The following is a 20,524-nucleotide window of genomic DNA, read 5'->3' on the forward strand; positions in this document are numbered from 1 at the left end:
TAAGTAGGAGATGCATAGGTTGAGAGCCTGGGCAGAAAATCATTTCTGCCTCCCTTCCCTTTTCTGCCAGTTCTTTCCTTTTTTTTTTTTTTCTAAAAAATAGTTCATTTCAGCCTCGAACCTTTGGGTTGAAGCAATCTTCCCGCCTCAGCCTCCTGAGCAGCTGGCACTAACAGGTGTGTGTCGTTGCACCTGGCTAATTTGTTAATTTTTTTTTTTTTTTTTAAGAGACGGGGTCTCTCTATGTTGCCCAGACTGATCTCAAACTCCTGGGCTCCCAAAGTTGTTAGGATTACAGGAGTGAGCCACCATGCCTGGCCTTTACCTACCATTGCAATGGCCGAATGTTTTAAAGGAATCTCTAGACTTCAAAAATTAAGAGACTGGCTTATTTCATGTTCATTACTGAATAAGGGTTAGGCACAGACCTTACTTTTAGTCATTCATAAAGGAATGAATGTCAAGACATCTACAGTGAGTCCAGGCCATTAAAAGAGTCACTCCCTTCTCGAGGGATCTTTATAATCATCACTTTACCACCATCACATGGTACGGGCTGATGAGTAGAAAAAAACATTGCAACCCATCCATGGAGGGGAATTAGTGGCTGGCAAACACCTTTCAAACTCTTGTAGGGAATCAAGGGCAGGTCATAAAATTGAAAATCACTGTCTCTTTTACATCCTTAATCTTTCTCTAAAATAGGTGGGATCCATTTTACCAACATTTCTAAAGAAAAACATGTAATAAAGGGAATATTGTTTTCTGGTATCTGGTTTTAAATGCATCCATTGTTAAAAAAAAAAAGACATTAATTTCCTCAAAGGACAGAAAATTTATTATCTACAAATATGACACTGAAAACCAAATTAAACTTCCATAGGAACAGCTTTTGTAATTTAGTCTGCACAGTTATGAAAAGAGTTTTCAGAGGCGAGAGAGAACAATCAACCACTTTCCTCTTGGAGACCAAAAATGTCTGAGAAATTATGCTGCAAACTGCAGTGCCCGAGACTGAAAAATAGCAGAAATAACCACCGTAGCCCAAGAAAATAGTTAATTAGCTTCTTTTTAAGAAAGCAGGCATACATTGTCTGGTTTATCACAGCCTAGGATTAGCCTTCTAAGATAAGACATATAACATTAAAGCTTTTGTTTTTTGTTGAACTTCGGTAAGCAGGAAACTATGTTGTTCTATATATAGATGAGGTAACTGAGCCTTCCTGAACAGAAAATGTTTTTTGAGTTTTTTTTTCAGCAGTGGTAATGGATTTAAATTAATTTTTTCATAGCCTCTGTCCTTTCAGGGACCTATGACCCACATTTCTGAAATACTGTCTGGGATTGGGATGTGATGAACAAAACTAGAAGGCACACAGAGTCTGACCAACAGCCCATCCCTCCCAGCACTGTCTCTTTCTGATGGAGAAACCAGTGGTGGCTTTTCTACTTGAATTTGTCCCTAGATGCTGTGAGCGTTCTAGCATGCTTGGCTGAGCATGGGTACTAAAAAGGCAGGACAGAGTCAGCAGGACTGTGCAAGTCCCAGCTGGGCCATTCACTAACCTGGCCTCTTGGTCTTTGACTCCTCATCAATTAAACGGAGAAATCTAGGTGCCTGCCTCACAGGCAGCTGTAAAATTAGAAGGCAATGCTGGTGCAGTGTGCTTCCCGGACATCAACACTGACAGCTGCTGTTTCAGCCAGCAGTGTACGTCAGCACCAACAATATATCATAAATTAGTCATTATGGATATTAGCCACTAATTTATTAAAATATTTCCTTTAGTGTTTTAATATATTTGATCTGCAAAACTTTCTGGACAATGGTTTCCAAGATCAAAGAATCAACATTTGGGCATTGGAAAAGGGCAGGATTTCTACTGAAGCAAACAAAAAAATCAAAAGCAGATTCTCTTTCTTTTGAAAATATACTTCCTGGGCTAGGCAAGGTGGCTCATGCCTGTAATTCCCCACTTGGGAGGCTGAGGCAGGTGGATCACAAGGTCAGGAGTTGGAGACCAGCCTGGCCAACATGGTGAAACCTTGCCTCTACTAAAAATACAAAAAAACTGGCTGGGTGTGGTGCTGTGCACCTGTAATCCCAGCTACTCGGGAGGCTGAGGCAGGAGAATCGCTTGAACCCAGGAGGCGGAGGTTGCAGTGAGCCGAGATCACACCATTGCACTCCAGCCTGGGTGACAGAGCAAGACTCAGTCTCGAGAAAAAAAAAATACACTTCCTTTTTTATCCTCGTAAGCCTTAAAAAGGTGTTAGTAGTTTGTACAGTCTAGTTTTAACTGTCCTTGTTAAACAATTAGAAAATTGATTAGACAGAATTGCGTGAGATTTTGAAGAGATGATGATCATCATAAGAATCTTTCCCCGGAAACATATTTCATTCAACGCCGTAAGCCATTTGTTATGTCATGAAAAACGCTGCACTTCAAATCAACACCACTTCACAAGCAAATAACACCTAGGCGTTCAGTTTCATTCTTGCTGAGGCACTGATTCACATCTGTGTATTATCAGCGAACACCCTCATTGGTAGGTGAAACATTACAGACATAAGCCAATACAATAATTATGTTAGACTTTTAAGGCTAAAAGAAACCCTGGGGATCCTCTTGTTTAGGAGCAAGAATTATTCTTTAGAATTTCCTGTGACCCTTGAGGCAACATGAAGAAAAGTAATTGTCACCATGAAATGTATTTACCCAAGGATTGTAAATTGTATCTTGCTCTTGAAAGACCTAAAAATAATCATGGGATAGAATTTTAGAGACTGGAGGGATTTGGAGGGGGGGGGGTCTACTGATTTCAATTTCTTCTGTCCAATGTAAAAACAATTCCTTTTTCAATATTCTTAATAATTTCCTCAATAGCTAATATGCAAATATGAAAAGGGGACATTATAAGCAAATAATGAACTATTTGTATAAACTTATCAACGTTATTATTTTAAAGGAAAGATTGCTTTGTCATTGTGTGCCTATCACAATGGTTGGCATGCAGAGATCAATGGGTGTTGCTAAGAGTTCAAAATGATTCTGGAACTTTCTTGCATCTAGTTGACCATCCAGATTGTCTAGCTTATCCATGTTAACACAGATGTACGTCGACTACGCCAGCAGCGGCAAAGCCATGATACTTCTCTAGAATTCCACATTACAGTTAACCTACTTCAATGTATCAAATCTGCAGTTACAGAGCTGGATTTGCCCTTAGCAGATGATTCGACCTGTATGTGGTTTTTCTTTACATAAGTACATGAGTAAACCATTTGGGACTGCTGTTGGCCTGATTTTACTAAAAAATCTTCAGTGTCCTCTCTGCTGGCTCTTGGGTTCTTCCTTATGTCTGATGACAATGTTATGTTATCAATGTCATTCTCTATGCTATGTCTTCTAAAAACCTGGAGAATAAATGCCAACTTCCTTTTCTTATTAAAAATCTCATTCATTATCTGGAGATAGTATATCAGCCCCTCCTCTAATCTGCCTAAATGTTCTCTCATTTCCTTTCTCCTCTCCATCTGGTTATTCCTCTCTCTCTCTCTTTTTTTTTTTTGAGATGGATCCTTGCTCTGTCGCCAGGATGGAGTGCAGTGGTGCGATCTCGGCTCACTGCAACCTCCACCTCCCGGGTTCAAATGATTCTCCTGCCTTAGCCTCCCGAGTAGCTGGGACCACAGGTGTGTGCCACCACACCCAGCTAATTTTTGTATTTTTAGTAGAGACGGGATTTCAGCATGTTGGCCAGGATGGTCTCAATCTCTTGACCTCATGATCCACCTGCCTTGGCCTTCCAAAGTGCTGGGATTACACGTGTGAGCCACTGCACCTGGCCTATTCCTCTCTTTCAGCTTTTAATATAAATGCAGCTCTTCAAAAAGACCACTCCGAATTTTGTGGACCAGCTGACATTCCTGTTGCACATTCTCCTCCTCCCTCCCTGCACTCTCATGGGCACTGATCTGTCCAGGTTATACTCCCAGCAGGTTCTAAGCTGCACTGAGGGTATCTTCTGTATTTTGTTCTCTGTTACATCCCCAGGGCCAAGCTGGAGCCTGGTCTAGAAAATGCACTCAGCAAAGAACTGATGGATCTTCTCGTTGCTGAGCAAACACAGGTACCACCCTTCTTTTTGCAGGGCCTGTTTTCATTCAAGGTTTACAAGCCAGTAATTGCCTGAAATTTTTTTCCTGGCAAATGTCAGAGCTTTCTTCATCTAGCTGCTCAGGGACTTTGGGACATGGAGAGGTAAATAAAGAATGAATTTATTAGAAATGTATTTATTTGTTCATTTTTAAGGCCCATAGGTGGCAATTTCCATCCGAACTAAATGTATGGTACTTAAAATTTTCCTAAACTAAAACACATTGGGTGTAAATAAAGCATCATTGAAAATATCTATTAGCCAGGCATGGTGGCTCATGCCTGTAATCCCAGCACTTTGGGAGGCTGAGGTGGGCGGATCATGAGGTCTGGAGTTCGAGATCAGCCTGACCAACATGGTGAAACCCTGTCTCTACTGATAATACAAAATTAGCTGAGTGGTGGCACATGCCTGTAATCCCAGTTACTCAGGACGCTGAGGCAGGGTAATTGCTTGAACCCGGGAGGTGGAGGTTGCAGTGAGCTGAGATCATGCCACTGAACTCCAGGCTAGGTCACAGAGCAAGACTCCATCTCAAAAAAAAAAAAATCTATTGATATTTTGCATCAATTGATGCAAAATACTCATTCATATTTTGCCTTTTTAGTTCAAACTCAGAGATTTCAATTCTTCTTCCCATGTGAACTTATCCGGTCCACCAATACACTCTTTCCTCTAATCTGTCTAGGACGTACCCGCATTGCCTTTCTCTTCCTTACGTGATTGCTCCTGTTTTTCAGGTCTCAGCATAAAATTCTGGAAGTTAACTTTCAGGTTTCGTCCGAGGACACTGGATAGAGCTGGGTCATCAGATATGATTCCCTACACCTTAGCAATCTCAGCATCCCTACCTTAGCTAAGGATGATGACCCCTCCCCCACTTTGTCATTCATGAAGGATTTGCTCCAAGAGAATTAAAAGAAGGGATGGTGTACTTCAATGATGGCTAAGGTTCATAATCAAATTATAGTATCTGGAGCTCTAGTTTGATATTACCAGACATGACAAGCAAAGACCTAGGTTTAATTTTAAGGGAGGAACTTTATACGTTGCTTCTAACATCAAACACAACACAACAGGGATGGCCTGACAGGGAAAGCAGGAACGGATCCACAGCAAAAGCCTGTTTGTTCCCCCCTCCCTTCTCCCTTCTTTTCTCCCTTCTTTTCTTCTTTCTTTTCTTTCTTTCCTTTCTTTGTCTTTCTTTTCTCCCTCTCTCTTTCTTTCTTAAAAAGCATGAACACATTCCCCTACTTCAAGTTTCCCACCTTTGGGCAAATTGCAGGTGTCAGTACATCCCGAGTGCAATGGATAAGCCTCGTCCTGGGAAAACCATCTTCGTGATCATGGTATCTTCATTGCCAGGCAAGTATGCAAAAGCCTGTTTCTATAATTAGGAAAGTTGGTAACCAAACATTGATTGTAAGATACTTTCCTATTTCAAAGATTAGAGTAACTTTTAATGAAACCCACTCAAAAAATATTTTCAGAATACTCCCTACATGGCAGGTACTATGGCAGATTAAGGGTCGAGTGCTATTGTGGCCCCTTTGTGCTGCTATAATAAAATACTCGAGACTGGGTAATTTAAAAAGAAGAGATATTTATTTTCTCACAGTTCTGGGGGCTGACAAGTCCAAGATCAAGGCGCTGACAGGTTTGGCTATCTGGTGAGGGCTGCATCCTCTGTCTGGGAGAAACGCAGCACCCTCACATGGTGGAAGGCCAAGAGAGCTTTATGTTGCTGTGTGAAGTCCCTTTCATAAGGGTCTTAATGTCATTCATGCGGGAGACACCTCATGGCCTAATCATTTTTAAAGGCCCCACCTGTCAATACTATCTCATTGGCCATTAAGTTTCAACTCCTGAATTTTGGAGGAGACACACTCAAACCATAGCAAATGGGGAGACAAGGATGGCTCCTGTCCACATTAAGGAGAGGATATATAAACACATAACCCGATGCAAGTATGCAAAAGGACCGTGTGCAGGAGGGCAGAGCTCTGTGTAGGAATCTGAAAAAGGATCACAGAGGACCTGGTATTTTAATAATGTCTTGGAGAACAAGAATTTTTCCTTGCAAAAGAAGCTGGCGTGGGTGATAGAGGAGAGGATGGAAGAGAGTGCATTCCAAACAGAGGGAACAGTTCAAATTGTTAGAACAAAGAAAATTTAAAAGGTTACAAACCACAAATACTGCTTAATATTTACATAACATATGCCTTGTGAGAACTCAAGCCATCAATAGGAAGCAGATTAATAAGCAAAAGAATATCACTGCAGCTATGAGAGGCTCTCCATTCATTCAGTTATTCCCTCACTCACACCTGTAAACCAGGCCCTGTTGTAGGCACTCGGGATGCACCCATGAACAAAACAGTTCTTGCCCTTGTAGACTGTATGTTCTATTAGGTGAGAGGAGCAACAGACCAAATGGAAGGCAAAGGACACAAAATGTTAGATGGTGAAAAATGCTTTCACAAGAATAAAAGGAGCTGGGGAACAGGATGTGTTGTGAGGGGGGTTGCAATTTTGACCAGGAAGGACCTTGTTTAAAGTGTGACATTTGGGTAGAGACCCGAGGCAGGTGAGTGTAGGAGCCCTGAGGATATCTGAGGGAACGGCAGTCCGTCTAGGGGAACAGCCAGTGCCAAGCCCCTGTCAGGAGGCGTCCAGCATGTCCAAGAATGTGCGAGAATGGCGGGAAGGCCGCTGGGTGAGGGAGGAGGGAGCAACATAGAGGGCCGTCGATGAAGCGAGGGAGGCCACAGGGGCAGGACAGGTTTCAACACATGAATTTTGGAGGAGAGACACTCAAACCATAGCAGGTGAAGAGACAAGGATGGTTCCTGTCCACATTAAAAAGGCAATATATAAACACATAACCCAATGCAAGTGTGCAACAGGCAGAGCTCTGTATGAGAATCTGAGAAGGGGTACCAGAGACCTGGTATTTTAATAACGTCTTGAAGAATAAGTATATTTTTCTTGGCAAAATCTAAAGTGGCAGTGGGCTTTGGGCCATGGCGAGGACTTTGCTTTTCTACTCTTGGTGAGCTGGACAGTGGCAGGGGCATTTTGGGCATGGCCACTGTTAAGCGCTGAACTGTGTCCCCAGATACATCCATATGTTGAAGTCCTAAGCCCCAGGACCTCAGAATGTGACTGAATTTGGAAGTAGGGCCTTTAAAGAGGTGAGGAAGTTACAATGATGTCAGCGATGTGCACCCTAATCCACCATGACTGGTGTCCTTATAAGCAGAGGAGATGAGGAACAGCCACACACAGAGGGAAGATCACGAGAGAACACAGGGAGAAGACACCACCTACAAGCCAAGGAGAGGGGCCCTGGGAGAAGCCAGCCCTGTCAGCACCTTGATCTCAGACTTTCAGCCTCCAGAACTGAAGGCAATAAATTTCTGTCATCTAAGTCACCCATCCTGTGTTACTTTTTTATGGCAGCCTGGCAGACAAAGACAGTCATGATCTGACTTTCCTGAAACCCTGTCTCCTTGCCTGCTGTGGTGGGGATGCACTGCACAACAGGTGTGGATGCAGGACATCAGGTGGGAGGAGCTGCAGTGAGCCAGGCAAGGCTGACCGAGGCTTAGGTCGACTGAGGCTCAGCCCAGGGGAACAGGAGCGCATGGGAAGTGGCTGATCCTATCCCTGAGTGGACCAGACAGGATTTTCAGTGAAATGTAGGGGACCACAGAAAGGAAGGGGCCAAGGGTGACCCCAGGTTTTTTGCATGAGCGACTGAAGATATGAAGTTGCCTTTGATGGAGAAGAGAAAGACTTCTTGAAAGCGCAGTCCCTTAAGAATCTTCCTAAGATTCCTTCAGGGTCAACATGGGCCTACATTCCACCTTCATTTTACTAATAGGACACTAGAACACAGAGAATTGATCAGCTGAATTAAGATCAGAAAGAAAAGGAGTCCTGATTGGGACTTTACATCTGACTTCTAGGATCAGTGCCAATGAGACCACAGAGCTTACGGCAGATATTAAAAATAAAAACACTACATCATCTTTGAAATGATAACAAAGGCATAAGAATAATACAATGGACTTTGGGGACTCAGGGGGAAGGGTGGGAGGGCAGTGAGGGATAAACTACTACATACTGGGTAGAGTGTACACTGCTCGGGTGACAGGTGCACCAAAATCTCACTAATTATCACTAAAGAACTTATCCACGTAATCAAAACCACCTGTTCCCCAAAAATGATTGAAATAAAAATTTTAAAAAAGGTCTTCCCACAACGGGGTCACTAGATAACCATGAATTCTAGCTCTCTAATGATTTTTTTAAAAAAGCTTGCTCCTTAAAAATGAGAGTAAAGACTAGCAAAGATTTAAATATAAAAATGAAAAAAAATGCAGTGGTATTAATGAGAATGGAAGGTTGAGGGGAAATCTAAATGTTAAAAAAATATTTGAAATATTAAAACATCACCTTCAAAAATATGTGGCTCCCCAGTGTGAGGGGAATGAAGACAATCAATTTGAGGAAACCTACCAGATGAACAAAAATCTCCAACAAGATTGGATCAAAACTACCCTAGGGTCACGGAAGACAAATGGTATGTGCTAGCTCATGTTCAATGCCATTTCTTAGCTGCTTACTATGTACCATGCAATCACTCCATTGATTTGGATTCATTAAATAATTTGATCCTCACAAACGACCCTAATGAGGCTACTGGCATTTTATGATTATCTTTACTTTACAGATAAGGCACGAAAATCAAGCAGAGGTTGAGCCACACGCTTAGGGTCACATAGCTAATATGTGGTGTGTTTAAGATTCAAACTCTGGCAGTTAATTCTGGAACTAACTGAAGTGGGGGTGATTACTGCCTCCAGCTCAGCCCCCACTGCCCAGGGCAGCCCTGCGATTTTGAATAAATATAACCCTTTAAATTTGCTTCAAGTGGACTCTAGCTCCTTCCCCCAAATCTTGTGAGAGAAAGCTATAAATTAACCATGTCACTGTTTAGTGCCATCAAGCAGGCTTAGGCAGGGTAATGTCTAAGAACTTCTACGCTGGGTGCCGTGGCCCACACTCGGAATTCCAGAACTTCTGGAGGCTGAGGCAGGAGGATCACTTTAGACCACGAGTTTGATGCCAGCCTGGGCAACAAGGCAATACTCCGTCTCTACAAAAAATATTTTTAAAAAATTAACTGGGTGTGGTGGCATGCACCTGTGGTCCCAGCTACTCATGAGGCTGAGGTGGGGGAATTGCTTGAGCCTGGAAGGTTGAAGCTGCAGAGAGCCATGATCATGCCACTGCACTGCAGCCTGGGCAACAGAGTGAGTTGCTGTTTCAAAAATAAAAAATATAAAAAACAAATAACTTCTCCATATAAAACAGGAGATTTGGTATAATCTCAGGGGAAAGTGAACACGATGGGATAAGATCTAGACAAGTCCTTAGATGAAGAGAATGGTAGCTATCTTCAAAGATTTAAAAGCATTTTATAGGAAAGGAAGATTAGAAATAAGATCGGGGAAGGAGCAGATAGAAATTCCAATCAGTAAAACTTTTAATCGAGAGGGAACTTTGTAACAGTTGGACCTTCCTGACAATGGAGCAGGCTATTTTGGGACCTGGAAAAGGTCCTGTTGGAACAGATATCAGAGGATCAATGGTCAGGAACACTGCTGTGGGCAGGGGCTTGGTGGCCTGGATGGTCTTCAAGGACACTTTCAATGATAAGATGATTTGTATAAATGTATGGTCCAAACAGCATTGATGCTGTTTACTTCACCATTCAAGTTTTTACATTCCTATTTCATCAGGATCGGACTGTCCGTCTGGACCGATGCTCTACGGTGACATTCTCTGAGATTTCAGGGGGCAGCAATGGCATGAACAAGGGGGTCGATCCAAGGAACTTTGTAGGCAGGATACCTGAGTGTCTGGTAATCTCTCTCCCTTCTTGCAGAGTTTTTTGGGGTCACTGGAAATTGCCAGGAGGACAGAGAAATGATTCTTTCTTTCTGCATAAAACTTTGTTAAAACAAGAATGAAATCATGTTGACAGGCAACAGGGAGCATTTTTAAGTAGTAAAAATCAGGGGGAAATTATCCAAAAACAGCTGGTGATTCCCTCCCTACACTAAGCAGTGTGGCCTGTGACCTTGGCCTACTCTCAGACTCTTCCTGGAGATGATGGGGACACTCAGAAATATCTCTCCAATCTTTATTTGGAAAGAAGGCCTCTGGGGTGGTCTTTGGGAAGAAAGCTTCTCTTTCTCTAGGGTGGTGATCTTGTCAAAGTGATGCATGTATTAATCTCTGCATCCTGGGGTGGTCTGTTAGGACAACCCTATGCTTTGACCTCGAGTGGGAAGTGAGGGAGAAGGGAGGAGGAAATGAATCTGGGTTGGGACAAAGCACAGAGACTGCCTTGGCTCTGCTGCCAGAGCATGCTGCATATCCCAACACCCCTCCACCCAAAATCCCCATATCCCACTAGATCTACCCATTGATCTAAATGAAACTGAAATATTCCACGAATACCCACATATATAATAAAACTTGTCAGCATCTTTAACTGAACCTTTTAATGTTTTTTTAATGCGGAAGCACATTTAGCCACATCCTATTAATATCACAAGTATCTTTTCTAATAACTGAAGCTCATGAGAAATACAAAAACCTACTGCATGCACATAGACATGGGGTGGGCAATGATGTTGACTGCTGCTTGTCTTTAGGAAGCAGCTGTGTGTTAGTACAAAGAGCTCTGGGCTTGGAGAGGGAAGACCCAGGCTGGAGGGTTGGCCTCTCAACTTGCCACCTAGGGCAATGTTTTCCAAACGTGTACAGGGAAGAAACGGTTCTTATTGTTCAGTTCTTTAAATTTTTAATCCATTGAAAACTGATGCTTTTGTAAAATATAACACAAATGAAAAAATAATGAAACCCTTTTTAATGTCAAGATTCAACAGACATGAAATTGTTCTGTCCAACTGCTATAAGTGTATCTAAAAGCTTGTTCTCAATGTCTGCATTTACGTGGTTGCAGATGTCAGATAAGCCATTTGTGGGCTCCCCTTTGAGAAGGTGGCTTTGGGGAACTTAGCGAACCTCCCTCAGTTTCTCCAAATACTCAGTGTCCATAGGTGATGTGAGGATTAAATAAGACGACAATGACAGTGACGACGATGTGTATGTGTAATAGATTAAAAGGTGCCACCTACATTTTAAATTATTATTATTCTAATTAATAACAAGAGTAGTTGCAAATGATAGCAAGGGGCCAAATTAAGTTACGGTTTTTTTCCTTTTGCAGCAAGCACAGTGTTAACACCAAGTAATCAAGTCAGAATTCCCAGACACAGCAACCTCCCAGCGAATCACTCATTTCCCAAACACAGAATACTCAGCTAAGAGGCAGGAGCAGAGAAAGCCACTGAGAGTCAGGAAAACAGACCCAGAAGCTCCTGCCTGTGCATCTCAGTTTTGGCTTTCTGGTGATTTGCTGGTACCTCCAGACTGCAATTTTCCATGCATAGGACCCAGTGACTAGCAGCCACAACTATAGGACAAGCATTCAGCTCCTTGTCAGACACACCTTTTCAACCTGATACATACACTTTCTCCTTGTCACATCAGGGCCCTAAGTCAAGCAACCTGCCCTAGAGCCACAATGGGAATCCCGGTCCCTTCTTGGATCTGAGGTAGGTGGCGGTGTTTGAATACACACACACACATGATCATGTGTGCACACATAATCAAGAGTAATTCAGAACCAGTTTGAGAGATCTCCCTAGGTGGTGAGGAGTTAGGGGCATTGCTGCAGGCCTGCCTGTGGGGTCATCTTTGCAGCTCTCCCTGAAGAGCAGTTGGAGGCAGATTCTGGTGAAAGAGGGAGCTGTCCTGGTAGTGGCCAAGTATTAGTGGCACATGCGCATATAATCAGACCCTGGGACTCTGCTTCTTCCATCAGCAGGAATAGGGTATATCTTTCCACCTTTCCCAGCCCTCCTGTTTCCTTCCAATACCTGCCAGCCCTTATCTTCTTTCACATTTGAATTCTTTTGAGTATCATAAAAGTAACATATATACAACTAAAAGGCAGTATAGAGATGAAATATAAAAGTATTTTCTCCCCATTTCCCCACCCCAGGGGTAAATGCTATTATTGACTGTACATACATTCTTATTTTTCTTTTTTTTTTTGAGATGCAGTCTTGCTCTGTCACTCGGGCTGGAGTGCAGTGGCACGATCTCGATTCATTGCCACCTCTGCCTCAAAGGTTCAAGCAATTCTCCTATCTCAGCTTCCCAAGTAGCTGGGACTACAGGTGCATGCTACCACGCCCAGCTCATTTTTGTCTTTTTAGTAGAGACAAGGTTTCACCATATTGGTCAGGCTGGTCTTGAACTCCTGACCTCAGGTGATCCACCTGCCTCAGCCTCCCAAAATGCTGGGCTTATAGGCGTGAGCCACTGTACCTGGCCTATATATATATTCTTTTACAAAATGTTTATGCTTATAGAGACATAATATGTGTATGTGTGTGTGTATGTATGTGTGTACACCCACACATATACATAGATGGATATACAGCAGGTCCTTGAATAAGGTCATCTCATTCAATGTCATTTTGCCATAACGTTGATGAGAAAAAAAAGCTGACTCCCAGCTGGGGCCATCTTCCATGTGGAGTTTGCACATTCTCCCCATGACTGTTTGGGTTTTCTCCATGTACTCAGGTTTCCTCTCATATCCCTAAGATGTACACGCCAGCTGACATGGCGTGCCTATGCTGTTCAAGGTCTGAGTGAGTGTGGGTGTGGGTGTGACTGCACCCTGTTATGGGATGATGTCTGGCTGGAGCCAGATCTTGCCTTGTGTCCTGAGCTGCTGGGACAGGCTCTGGCTAGCCACTACTCTGAACTGGAACAACTGGGTAGTCACCTTCCTTGTCTTTATTAATCTTTCTTAAATGTATGTACAGCTCACATTTATCTCAATGTTTAATATTAGAAGGGTTCTGGTCTTTATTTAGAAGTTGGGTGATATTTTTGTGACCAGAATTATACCATAGGATCTTAAGTCTGGTTTATATCAATTAGCCTGTGGTGAAGTTGGTTTCGTTACATTTTATTTCATGGAGGTTGCAATTTTCATGAACCTATTGATGACACTGAGGACTGTGTATATATACAAGCATATACGTGTGTGTGTGTGTGTGTGTGTGTGTGTGTGTGTGTGTATACCAACATTCATATATTCATACATATATACACAAGCATGTATATCTATAAAAGCATATACGTGTATGCTTGTATATATATACATGCTTGTGTGTGCGTGTGTGTATATATATATATATATATATGTATGAATGTTAGTTTTTCTTTTTGATAAATGTGATTACCCTAGAGCTTTTCAGTTGGCAACATTTATTTTCTTCCATGCTTTGACCTTCAGTTTTTGTCTTGTTTTACTTTCAAACTTTTCCCTCTAGTGAGGATGAGCCCTTGTTCACATTCCTAAGTCATGGTCCAAATCCCTAAGCCCTGCTCCCCAGCCAGCCCCTCTCCGCCTGCCTTCCCTCCCGGTGCCCGCCTTTACCTTTCCAGCCTCTGCATGGTCATGGCCAGTGTTTTGTTGAGCTCATCTATCATCCTGCAGCCCGAGGGATGCATGGGGAGGGAGCCGGTGCTGGAGGGGAGGTGCTGGCCGTGGCTGCCGTACTGCAGCTGGTGCTGGATCTGGGACGGCAGGACGGTGTGGTGGTGCTGGGCCACACCCTGCTGGCCGCTCTTCTGGGCTGTGTAGGACACCAGCGAGAGGTCTGGCCCCCCCACGGGCATACAGATCATGACTTTCTTTGGAGGTAGCGGAGGCGATAGTTTCACTGGCAGACAAGGCAATTTCACAGGGGCGCCAGGATCTGCGGCAGAAAGAGGGTGAGAGGCAGATGTGAGTTTGGGGGCATCAGAAGAAACCTGGAACACCAAATGCACTCATCTGGAGACTGCGGCCATTGAGGTGGGCCTTTCAGGTAAAATATGTCAATCGGAGATACCAGCATGATGAATGCTACTCAGCAGGATGCATCCATTGACTCTTGTTTGCTACTCTAAGTGCGCTGGCCATAAGGGCCTTCAGGAAGCCAGATATCAGTGGTGTCCAATGCACAGTATGTCAGATGGAAACCTGAGAGCAGCCCAGATAGTGAGGCAGGGGGAAGGAGGCATGTGATGAACATTCTGCTCACGGAAACCTTTGGACCATCAAGGAAACCTTTGCTAGGATATGCAAAACTATGGTCTGGATGCAGTGTGTCTCTGAAAAAACTCATGGTGAAATTTAATTGTCAACGTAAGGATGTCAGGAGGTGGAACCTTTAACAGGTGAGGCCTGGTGGGAGGCGATTGGGTCATGGGTGTGGATCCCTCATGAATAGATTAGCTCACCCAGGAACAGATTAGTTCCCAAGGGAGAGTGGGTTGTTTTAAAAAGTCCGGGCTTCTCGATTTCTCTCCTTTGCTTTCTCTCTTGCCATGTGCTCTCTGCACACACCAGCTCCCCTTCCGTTTTCCTCTGGAAGCAGCCAGAGGTCCTCAACGGCAGCACCACGTTTCTCATACTTCCCAGTCTGCAGAGATGTGAGCTAAATAAATCTCTTTTCTTCATAAATTACTTAGCCTCAAGTATTGTGACAGCAACAGAAAACAGACTAAGACATGCCAGTCTACAATATATGCCCACAATTTTGCCATTATGATGTGAATAGATCCTTTCAAAGCTGGCACTTCCCACAGGCATCGGATTTAAACCAGCCCCAGGGTCAAGTCCACCAACAGCATGTCACTCTGCAAATGCCTCTACTGCTGCCAACCTTAATTCCCTCATCTGTCACCTAGGGACGACCATCCTGCCTTGAGAGGATGCTTTGTGAAGGTTAGTTTTTGCAGATCCTGGCTTGGGTGCCTGAGTGGGGCAGGATGAAAGTGACTGCTGGACGGGTGGGGACACTCAAGCGTGGGCTGCTGAAACAGTAAGGAGGCCCCCCCAGGGCACTCTAGGCTGTTGGAACCTACCTAGAACCAACCACTGGGTTCCATGACAATGCCATTGAAGCCTCCTAGAGATGCTCCACATTTGAGCTCAGGGTCAGACTAGTCTCCAGGGCATTTTTGGGGAGATGTTGTGGTCTGCTGCTGTAGCCCATGTTTCTGGAAATCATTTAACATTGGAGGGGACCTGGCTGAATTTCCTGTAGGTTGTAGGCTTGCCTGGGAGAAGCATGGTCTGGAACAGCATAGCAGGGAGGAGTGGGGAGTCTCAATGCCACACTGGCACACCCTGTTTGGGGGCACCATGCAGTTCTGACTCTCCATCTCGGAGGCCATAGATCCTTCTCCAATGATCTATCTGCCTAGAACGTGGGCTTCCTCCAGTTTAACTCACAGTCCTCCCAAAGTGTCATTCCTAGAGCACCAATGTGATCATGTTGCTCCTCAGTTTAAAACCCATCCGTGGACTAAACCTTCCTGATACATCGTTCAAGGCCTTCCATGGGCTGGCTGCTGCTTGGTTCATCTCTTGTGTCCACATTGTGCTTCTATGAAGTCTGCTCTGGTTACTCCTGTCGGAATTAATCTTACCTACGGCACCTGGAAAGCCAAAGCACAATCTTTCCTACTGTCCAGATCGCTTTTCTCCTGTGGATCCTACTTATTTGGTGGCTCATGGATTCAGGGTCTCCACCCTCAACAAAATTGACCAGGTGGCCTTGGCCATTCTCCCAAGAGCTGCTGCAGTCTTCCCTAGCCTCCTCCAGGATCCTCACCTTCCACAGATGCCTCTCCCTATCCCACTAAGGAGCTGGAGACGATCACTCCCGGCCTCCCACCTCCCCTTTGGTTCCTGCCCACTTTTCTCACCATTACCCACACCATCTACCCTCACTCCGAGCTGCTGATTTTCCTAAACTGCCCGATGTTTCCATAACCCCGGGCCTTTGCATGTCACTTTCTCCCAGTTTGGAATATTCTCCTCTGTTTTGTCTTCTTGGTCAATTCCTAGGCGCCCTTCAGATCCAGCTCACAATCTATCTCCCCGGAAAAGCCTTCCTTGATCATTACATCCCTCTTCCCACTCTGTGGAAAGAGAGTGGGGATGTGGATGAATGTAATGTCTGTGTTGATGATAGCAGGAATGACGACAGTCATGCCAGTCAAGACTTCTATCACGCTTACTATGTGCCAGATACTATTCTAAGTATTCTTTATGTTAACCAGTTTCATCCCTACAAGTCTGAGGTAGAGGCCATGGCTATCTCATGCTTGCAGATGACAAAGCAGGCTCTCTGAAGACACTATGCTGCACTTCCTGTTTACATAACTGTCTCCTCTCCTGGAGAACAGTGACAGGGTGTAATTTATTATTGTGTCTCAAACCTCAGCATCTAGTTCAGTGCCCAGCTCACATCACAAGAGACGCAAATCGTGTTTACAGAATGAGCCAAAGTTACGATGATCTGCTGCGGGATGAATTCACACCTTACCTGGAAATAGATACTCTAGGAGGGAGAGGTGAGCCTGAAATGGATGACAATTTTAGGATCCCACAGTTGTGCATATGGACATTCAACTTCTGATCCTAGAGCTAAGACACAGAAAATTCTAATAATTTCATGGGACCTGAAGAGACTGTTCCCCTAACGCCAAAATGCAAACCAGTCATAACCACAAGGCTTCCGCGTGTTTGTTCCTGAGGGCTTATCCTGTTCATTATCGTTTCTCATGGACATGGTGCAAGGTCACCACATTCAGGAACTTAACAGGCAGTGCTAGCTAGTTCCAAAGTGCTGAGACACAGAAGAGCTCAACACCATTGTCCACTTCCATGGCTCTTAGAAGCCGTAGTGCAGCCAGGCACAGTGGCTATGGAAGTGACAAGAAGTGGTAGAATGTTACAATAAGCTACTGATTAACAAGATGGGCAGAACTCAATATAATCACTGCCCCTTCCTAGGCAGAGAATTCCACTCCGCCCTCCTGGTTCTTTCTCCTGACCAAACAAATGAGCACCTGCTTTGGAGAACCAGAGTCTTCAAATGAAGGACTATGTGTTAAGGGTCCCTGGAACAAAATCCTTAACACTTCAGGATGTATCACATTTGCAAGGTTTGCACCGAAGTGTCTTATTTTTTTCTTTTTTTGAGACAGTTTTGCTCTTGTTGCCCAGGCTGTGTGCAATGTCGCAATCTCAGCTCACTGCAAACTTCACCTCCCAGGTTTAAGTACTTCTCCTGCCTCATCTTCCCAAGTAGCTGGAATTACAGGTGTCCACCACCACACCTGGCTAATTTTGTATTTTTAGTTGAGATGGGGTTTTACCACATTGGTCAGGCTGGTCTTGAACTCCTGACCTCTCAAGTGATCCGCCTGCCTTGGCCTCCCAATGTGCTGGGATTACAGGCGTGAGCCATCGTGCCCTGCCCAGCATCGCATTTCTAAAAAGCCACAGTCAAAAACAACTCTTGGCCTCTAACTTCTGTCCTTTTCTCTGAACAAAAGGGCACCATTTCTCAGGGTAAGGTCCTTGGAGCACCTGTAATAGCTGCCTGATGCAAGTTTGTGCTCCTGGACTTGACTTTGGACCTGCAGAACCAGAATCTCTGGGCCAGACATTTGGATTTAAGATGCTTCCCAGCCAGGCATAGTGGCTCACACCTGTAATCCCAGCACTTTGGAAGGCCAAGGCGGGCAGATCATGAGTTCAGGAGACTGATACCATCCTGGCCAATGTGGTGAAACCTTGTCTCTACTAAAAATACACAAGTTAGCCAGGTTTGGTGGCTGTAATCCCAGCTACTCAGGAGGCTGAGGCAGGAGAATCACTTGAACCAGACAGTGGGAGGTTGCAGTGAGCCTAGGTTGCGCCACTGTATTCCAGCCTGACAATAGAAAAACGCCCCCTCCAAAAAAAAAAAAAAAAAAAAAAAAAAAGCTTCCCAAAATGCCCAGCATATGCAAGGAGCTGAGGATCACTGGATCAGGGCACTACATTGCTCGGTGTATGGTGCTGCCTGAGGCAGGGATACTGCAACACTCGAAGCCAGGATGCATCAGTTCCAACCAGCATCTGAACCAATGTCCATCCAGAGGAGCCACTGGGATAATTTCCAGGTTCTATTTCTATGCCCCCAACATGTAAAAAGCAAAAGACCAATTTTCCCTAAACCAATTTACTAAAAGCTAATTTGCCTAAAATCTATTCACCTAATAATTATCTTGTCTACATTTAGAATGTGCAATTAAAGGATACTTCTTAAACCAATTTGTCTAATGGCATTTCCAATTGAGTTTTATAAAAATCATTTGTCATTGAGCCTTTTATAAATGACGTCTTATATCCCTTTGAATTTTTCTATTTATTTCTATCTATAGAAATAAAGCATTTTATTCCATTCTATTTTTATCTATATCTTGTCTAAACTTTAAGGATGTTTTAGACAAGTTTGCATAAAAAGCCTTTCTTCAAAATTTTGAGTCAAGCAGTAAGTAATTCACCAAGTGATTAGCTTTTCCTACAGAGTTGATTAAATACATTTAGATTCTTCTGCCTTCTTGCTGATTTTTTATTTACTCTATGTGTATTTTGTACATTTGCTAAACAAAGAAATATATACCTAATACCCATTTCTGTTTAGTGAGTCTATGACTTTTTTTTTTTTTTTTTTTTTTTGGAGATGGAGTTTCATTCTTATTGCCCAGGCTGGAGTGCAATGACACAATCTTGGCTCATTGCAACCTCTGCCTCCCGGTTCAAGCAATTCTCCTGCCTCAGTCTCCCAAGTAGCTGGGATTACTGGCATCCACCTCCACACCCAGCTAATTTTGTATTTTTTTTTAGTATTGATGGAGTTTCGCCATGTTGGCCAGGCTGGTCTCGAACTTCTGACCTTAACTGATCCACCCACCTCGGCCTCCCAAAGTGCTGGAATTACAGGTGTGAGCCACTGCGTCCAGCCTTGAGGCTATTACATTTTTATAGCGAAGATGATAAAGGGAGTCGGGTAGGTCAGGATTCTATTGCATGGCACCCACTTTTCTTTCCAAGATGCCAACTTCTTAAAGCAGTGTTCATCAGCCTCATTAGGGAAGCTCGGGAGAGGCAGATTTCTGGGCCTCACCTTCAGAGTTCAGATTCAGTAAGTCCACAATGGTGCCCAGGAATCTGCTTTATAAACAAACTCCCAGATCAATCGGATCTACCTGGATGGAAATGATACTTGGTGCTCTAAGTTCTTACTGGGCAAAGAGGCACAACATCACTTCCAAAATTGTTGGGCTAAAAAGTATAAGATATAAACCATAAAATCATACACTGACTCAGTTCTGTTGGCTTCAGCAAATTGCTTAATCTCTGTGAAATAATGTGTTATAGCAAGCTCGTCCAACCAGCGGCCTGCATACGACCCAGGACGGCTTTGAATGGGGCCCGACTTTCTGAAAACATGAGATTTATGCACGGATCTTTTTCTTTTCTTTTTCGCTCATCAGGTATCATTAGTGTTTGTGTATTTTATATGTGGCCCAACAGTTCTTCGTCTTCCAGTGTGGCCCAGGGAAGCCAAAAGATCGGACACCTCTGTGTTATCAAAGTATTGTAAAATTAAATAGAAAGCACATAAACTGTGGCATAGCATCTGGCACTCCAGACACTCCAGACAGTTATTCCACAGAGAGTAACCATCATACTTGATGCTACCACCATACTCAGTGTCACCTTCAGGAAGCCCATCCTCCCGAGCTGGCTGAGGTACCTGCCTGTGGGACTGCGAAGTCCTCATGCTTCCCTCTGTCACGGGATTTCCCTATTGAGTCAATTCAATCCCTTTCACTTTTCTTAACTTGTGATTTTTCCTTGCAAGGGGTATGAGTGATGTAGTAATCATTAAATTACACTGAGTGTGGCTACTTCCTCCCATTTTATCTGCTAGAAGGAACTGAGCCTAGTGCATAGTAAATGCTCAATACACATTTGTTTACCTTTTCATTGCATCTTCAGGGCAATGGGAAAAGGTGGAACTCCGTGACTGGTTCCTGTTCTATTAAGGGTTTGCTAATTAAAGTGTGGTCCATGGACTAGCAGGAGCCACATGGCCTGGGACCTTGAAATGCAGATGCTGAGGGTTCAGCCCAGGCCCTCCGACAAGATCCCCAGGGGACGCTGATCTATCAAGTCTGAGAAGCACCCCTGAAAGCGGCATTTCTTTCTGAAGAGGCAAAATGGCAAATGCCCAGAGCCTTCTGGAGGAAGAGATTCATCCTAGCACTGCTCTGGGAGAGCTGGGAAGGAGCTGCAGAGGCTTCT

At 43.9% G+C, this 20,524-nt stretch overlaps 1 protein-coding gene and 1 pseudogene across 15 annotated transcripts in view; both read right to left on the reverse strand.

Moving 5' to 3' along the window:
- The window catches only part of PHACTR1 (phosphatase and actin regulator 1), a 586,592-nt gene that overhangs the window by 76,991 nt on the left and 489,077 nt on the right, over nucleotides 1–20,524 (reverse strand). For all 15 annotated transcript variants that reach the window (XM_032247691.1, XM_032247688.1, XM_032247689.1 and 12 more), the window contains one exon: nucleotides 13,763–14,084. In XM_032247691.1, the coding sequence (XP_032103582.1) occupies nucleotides 13,763–14,084 (322 nt within the window). The remainder of the gene's footprint in view (nucleotides 1–13,762; nucleotides 14,085–20,524) is intronic.
- Nucleotides 5,390–5,534, reverse strand: LOC116529873 (annotated as a pseudogene).

The sequence above is a fragment of the Sapajus apella genome, unplaced genomic scaffold (genome assembly GCF_009761245.1).
Source record: "Sapajus apella isolate SASKATOON/1434 unplaced genomic scaffold, GSC_monkey_1.0 scaffold63, whole genome shotgun sequence".
Lineage (NCBI taxonomy): Eukaryota > Metazoa > Chordata > Mammalia > Primates > Cebidae > Sapajus > Sapajus apella.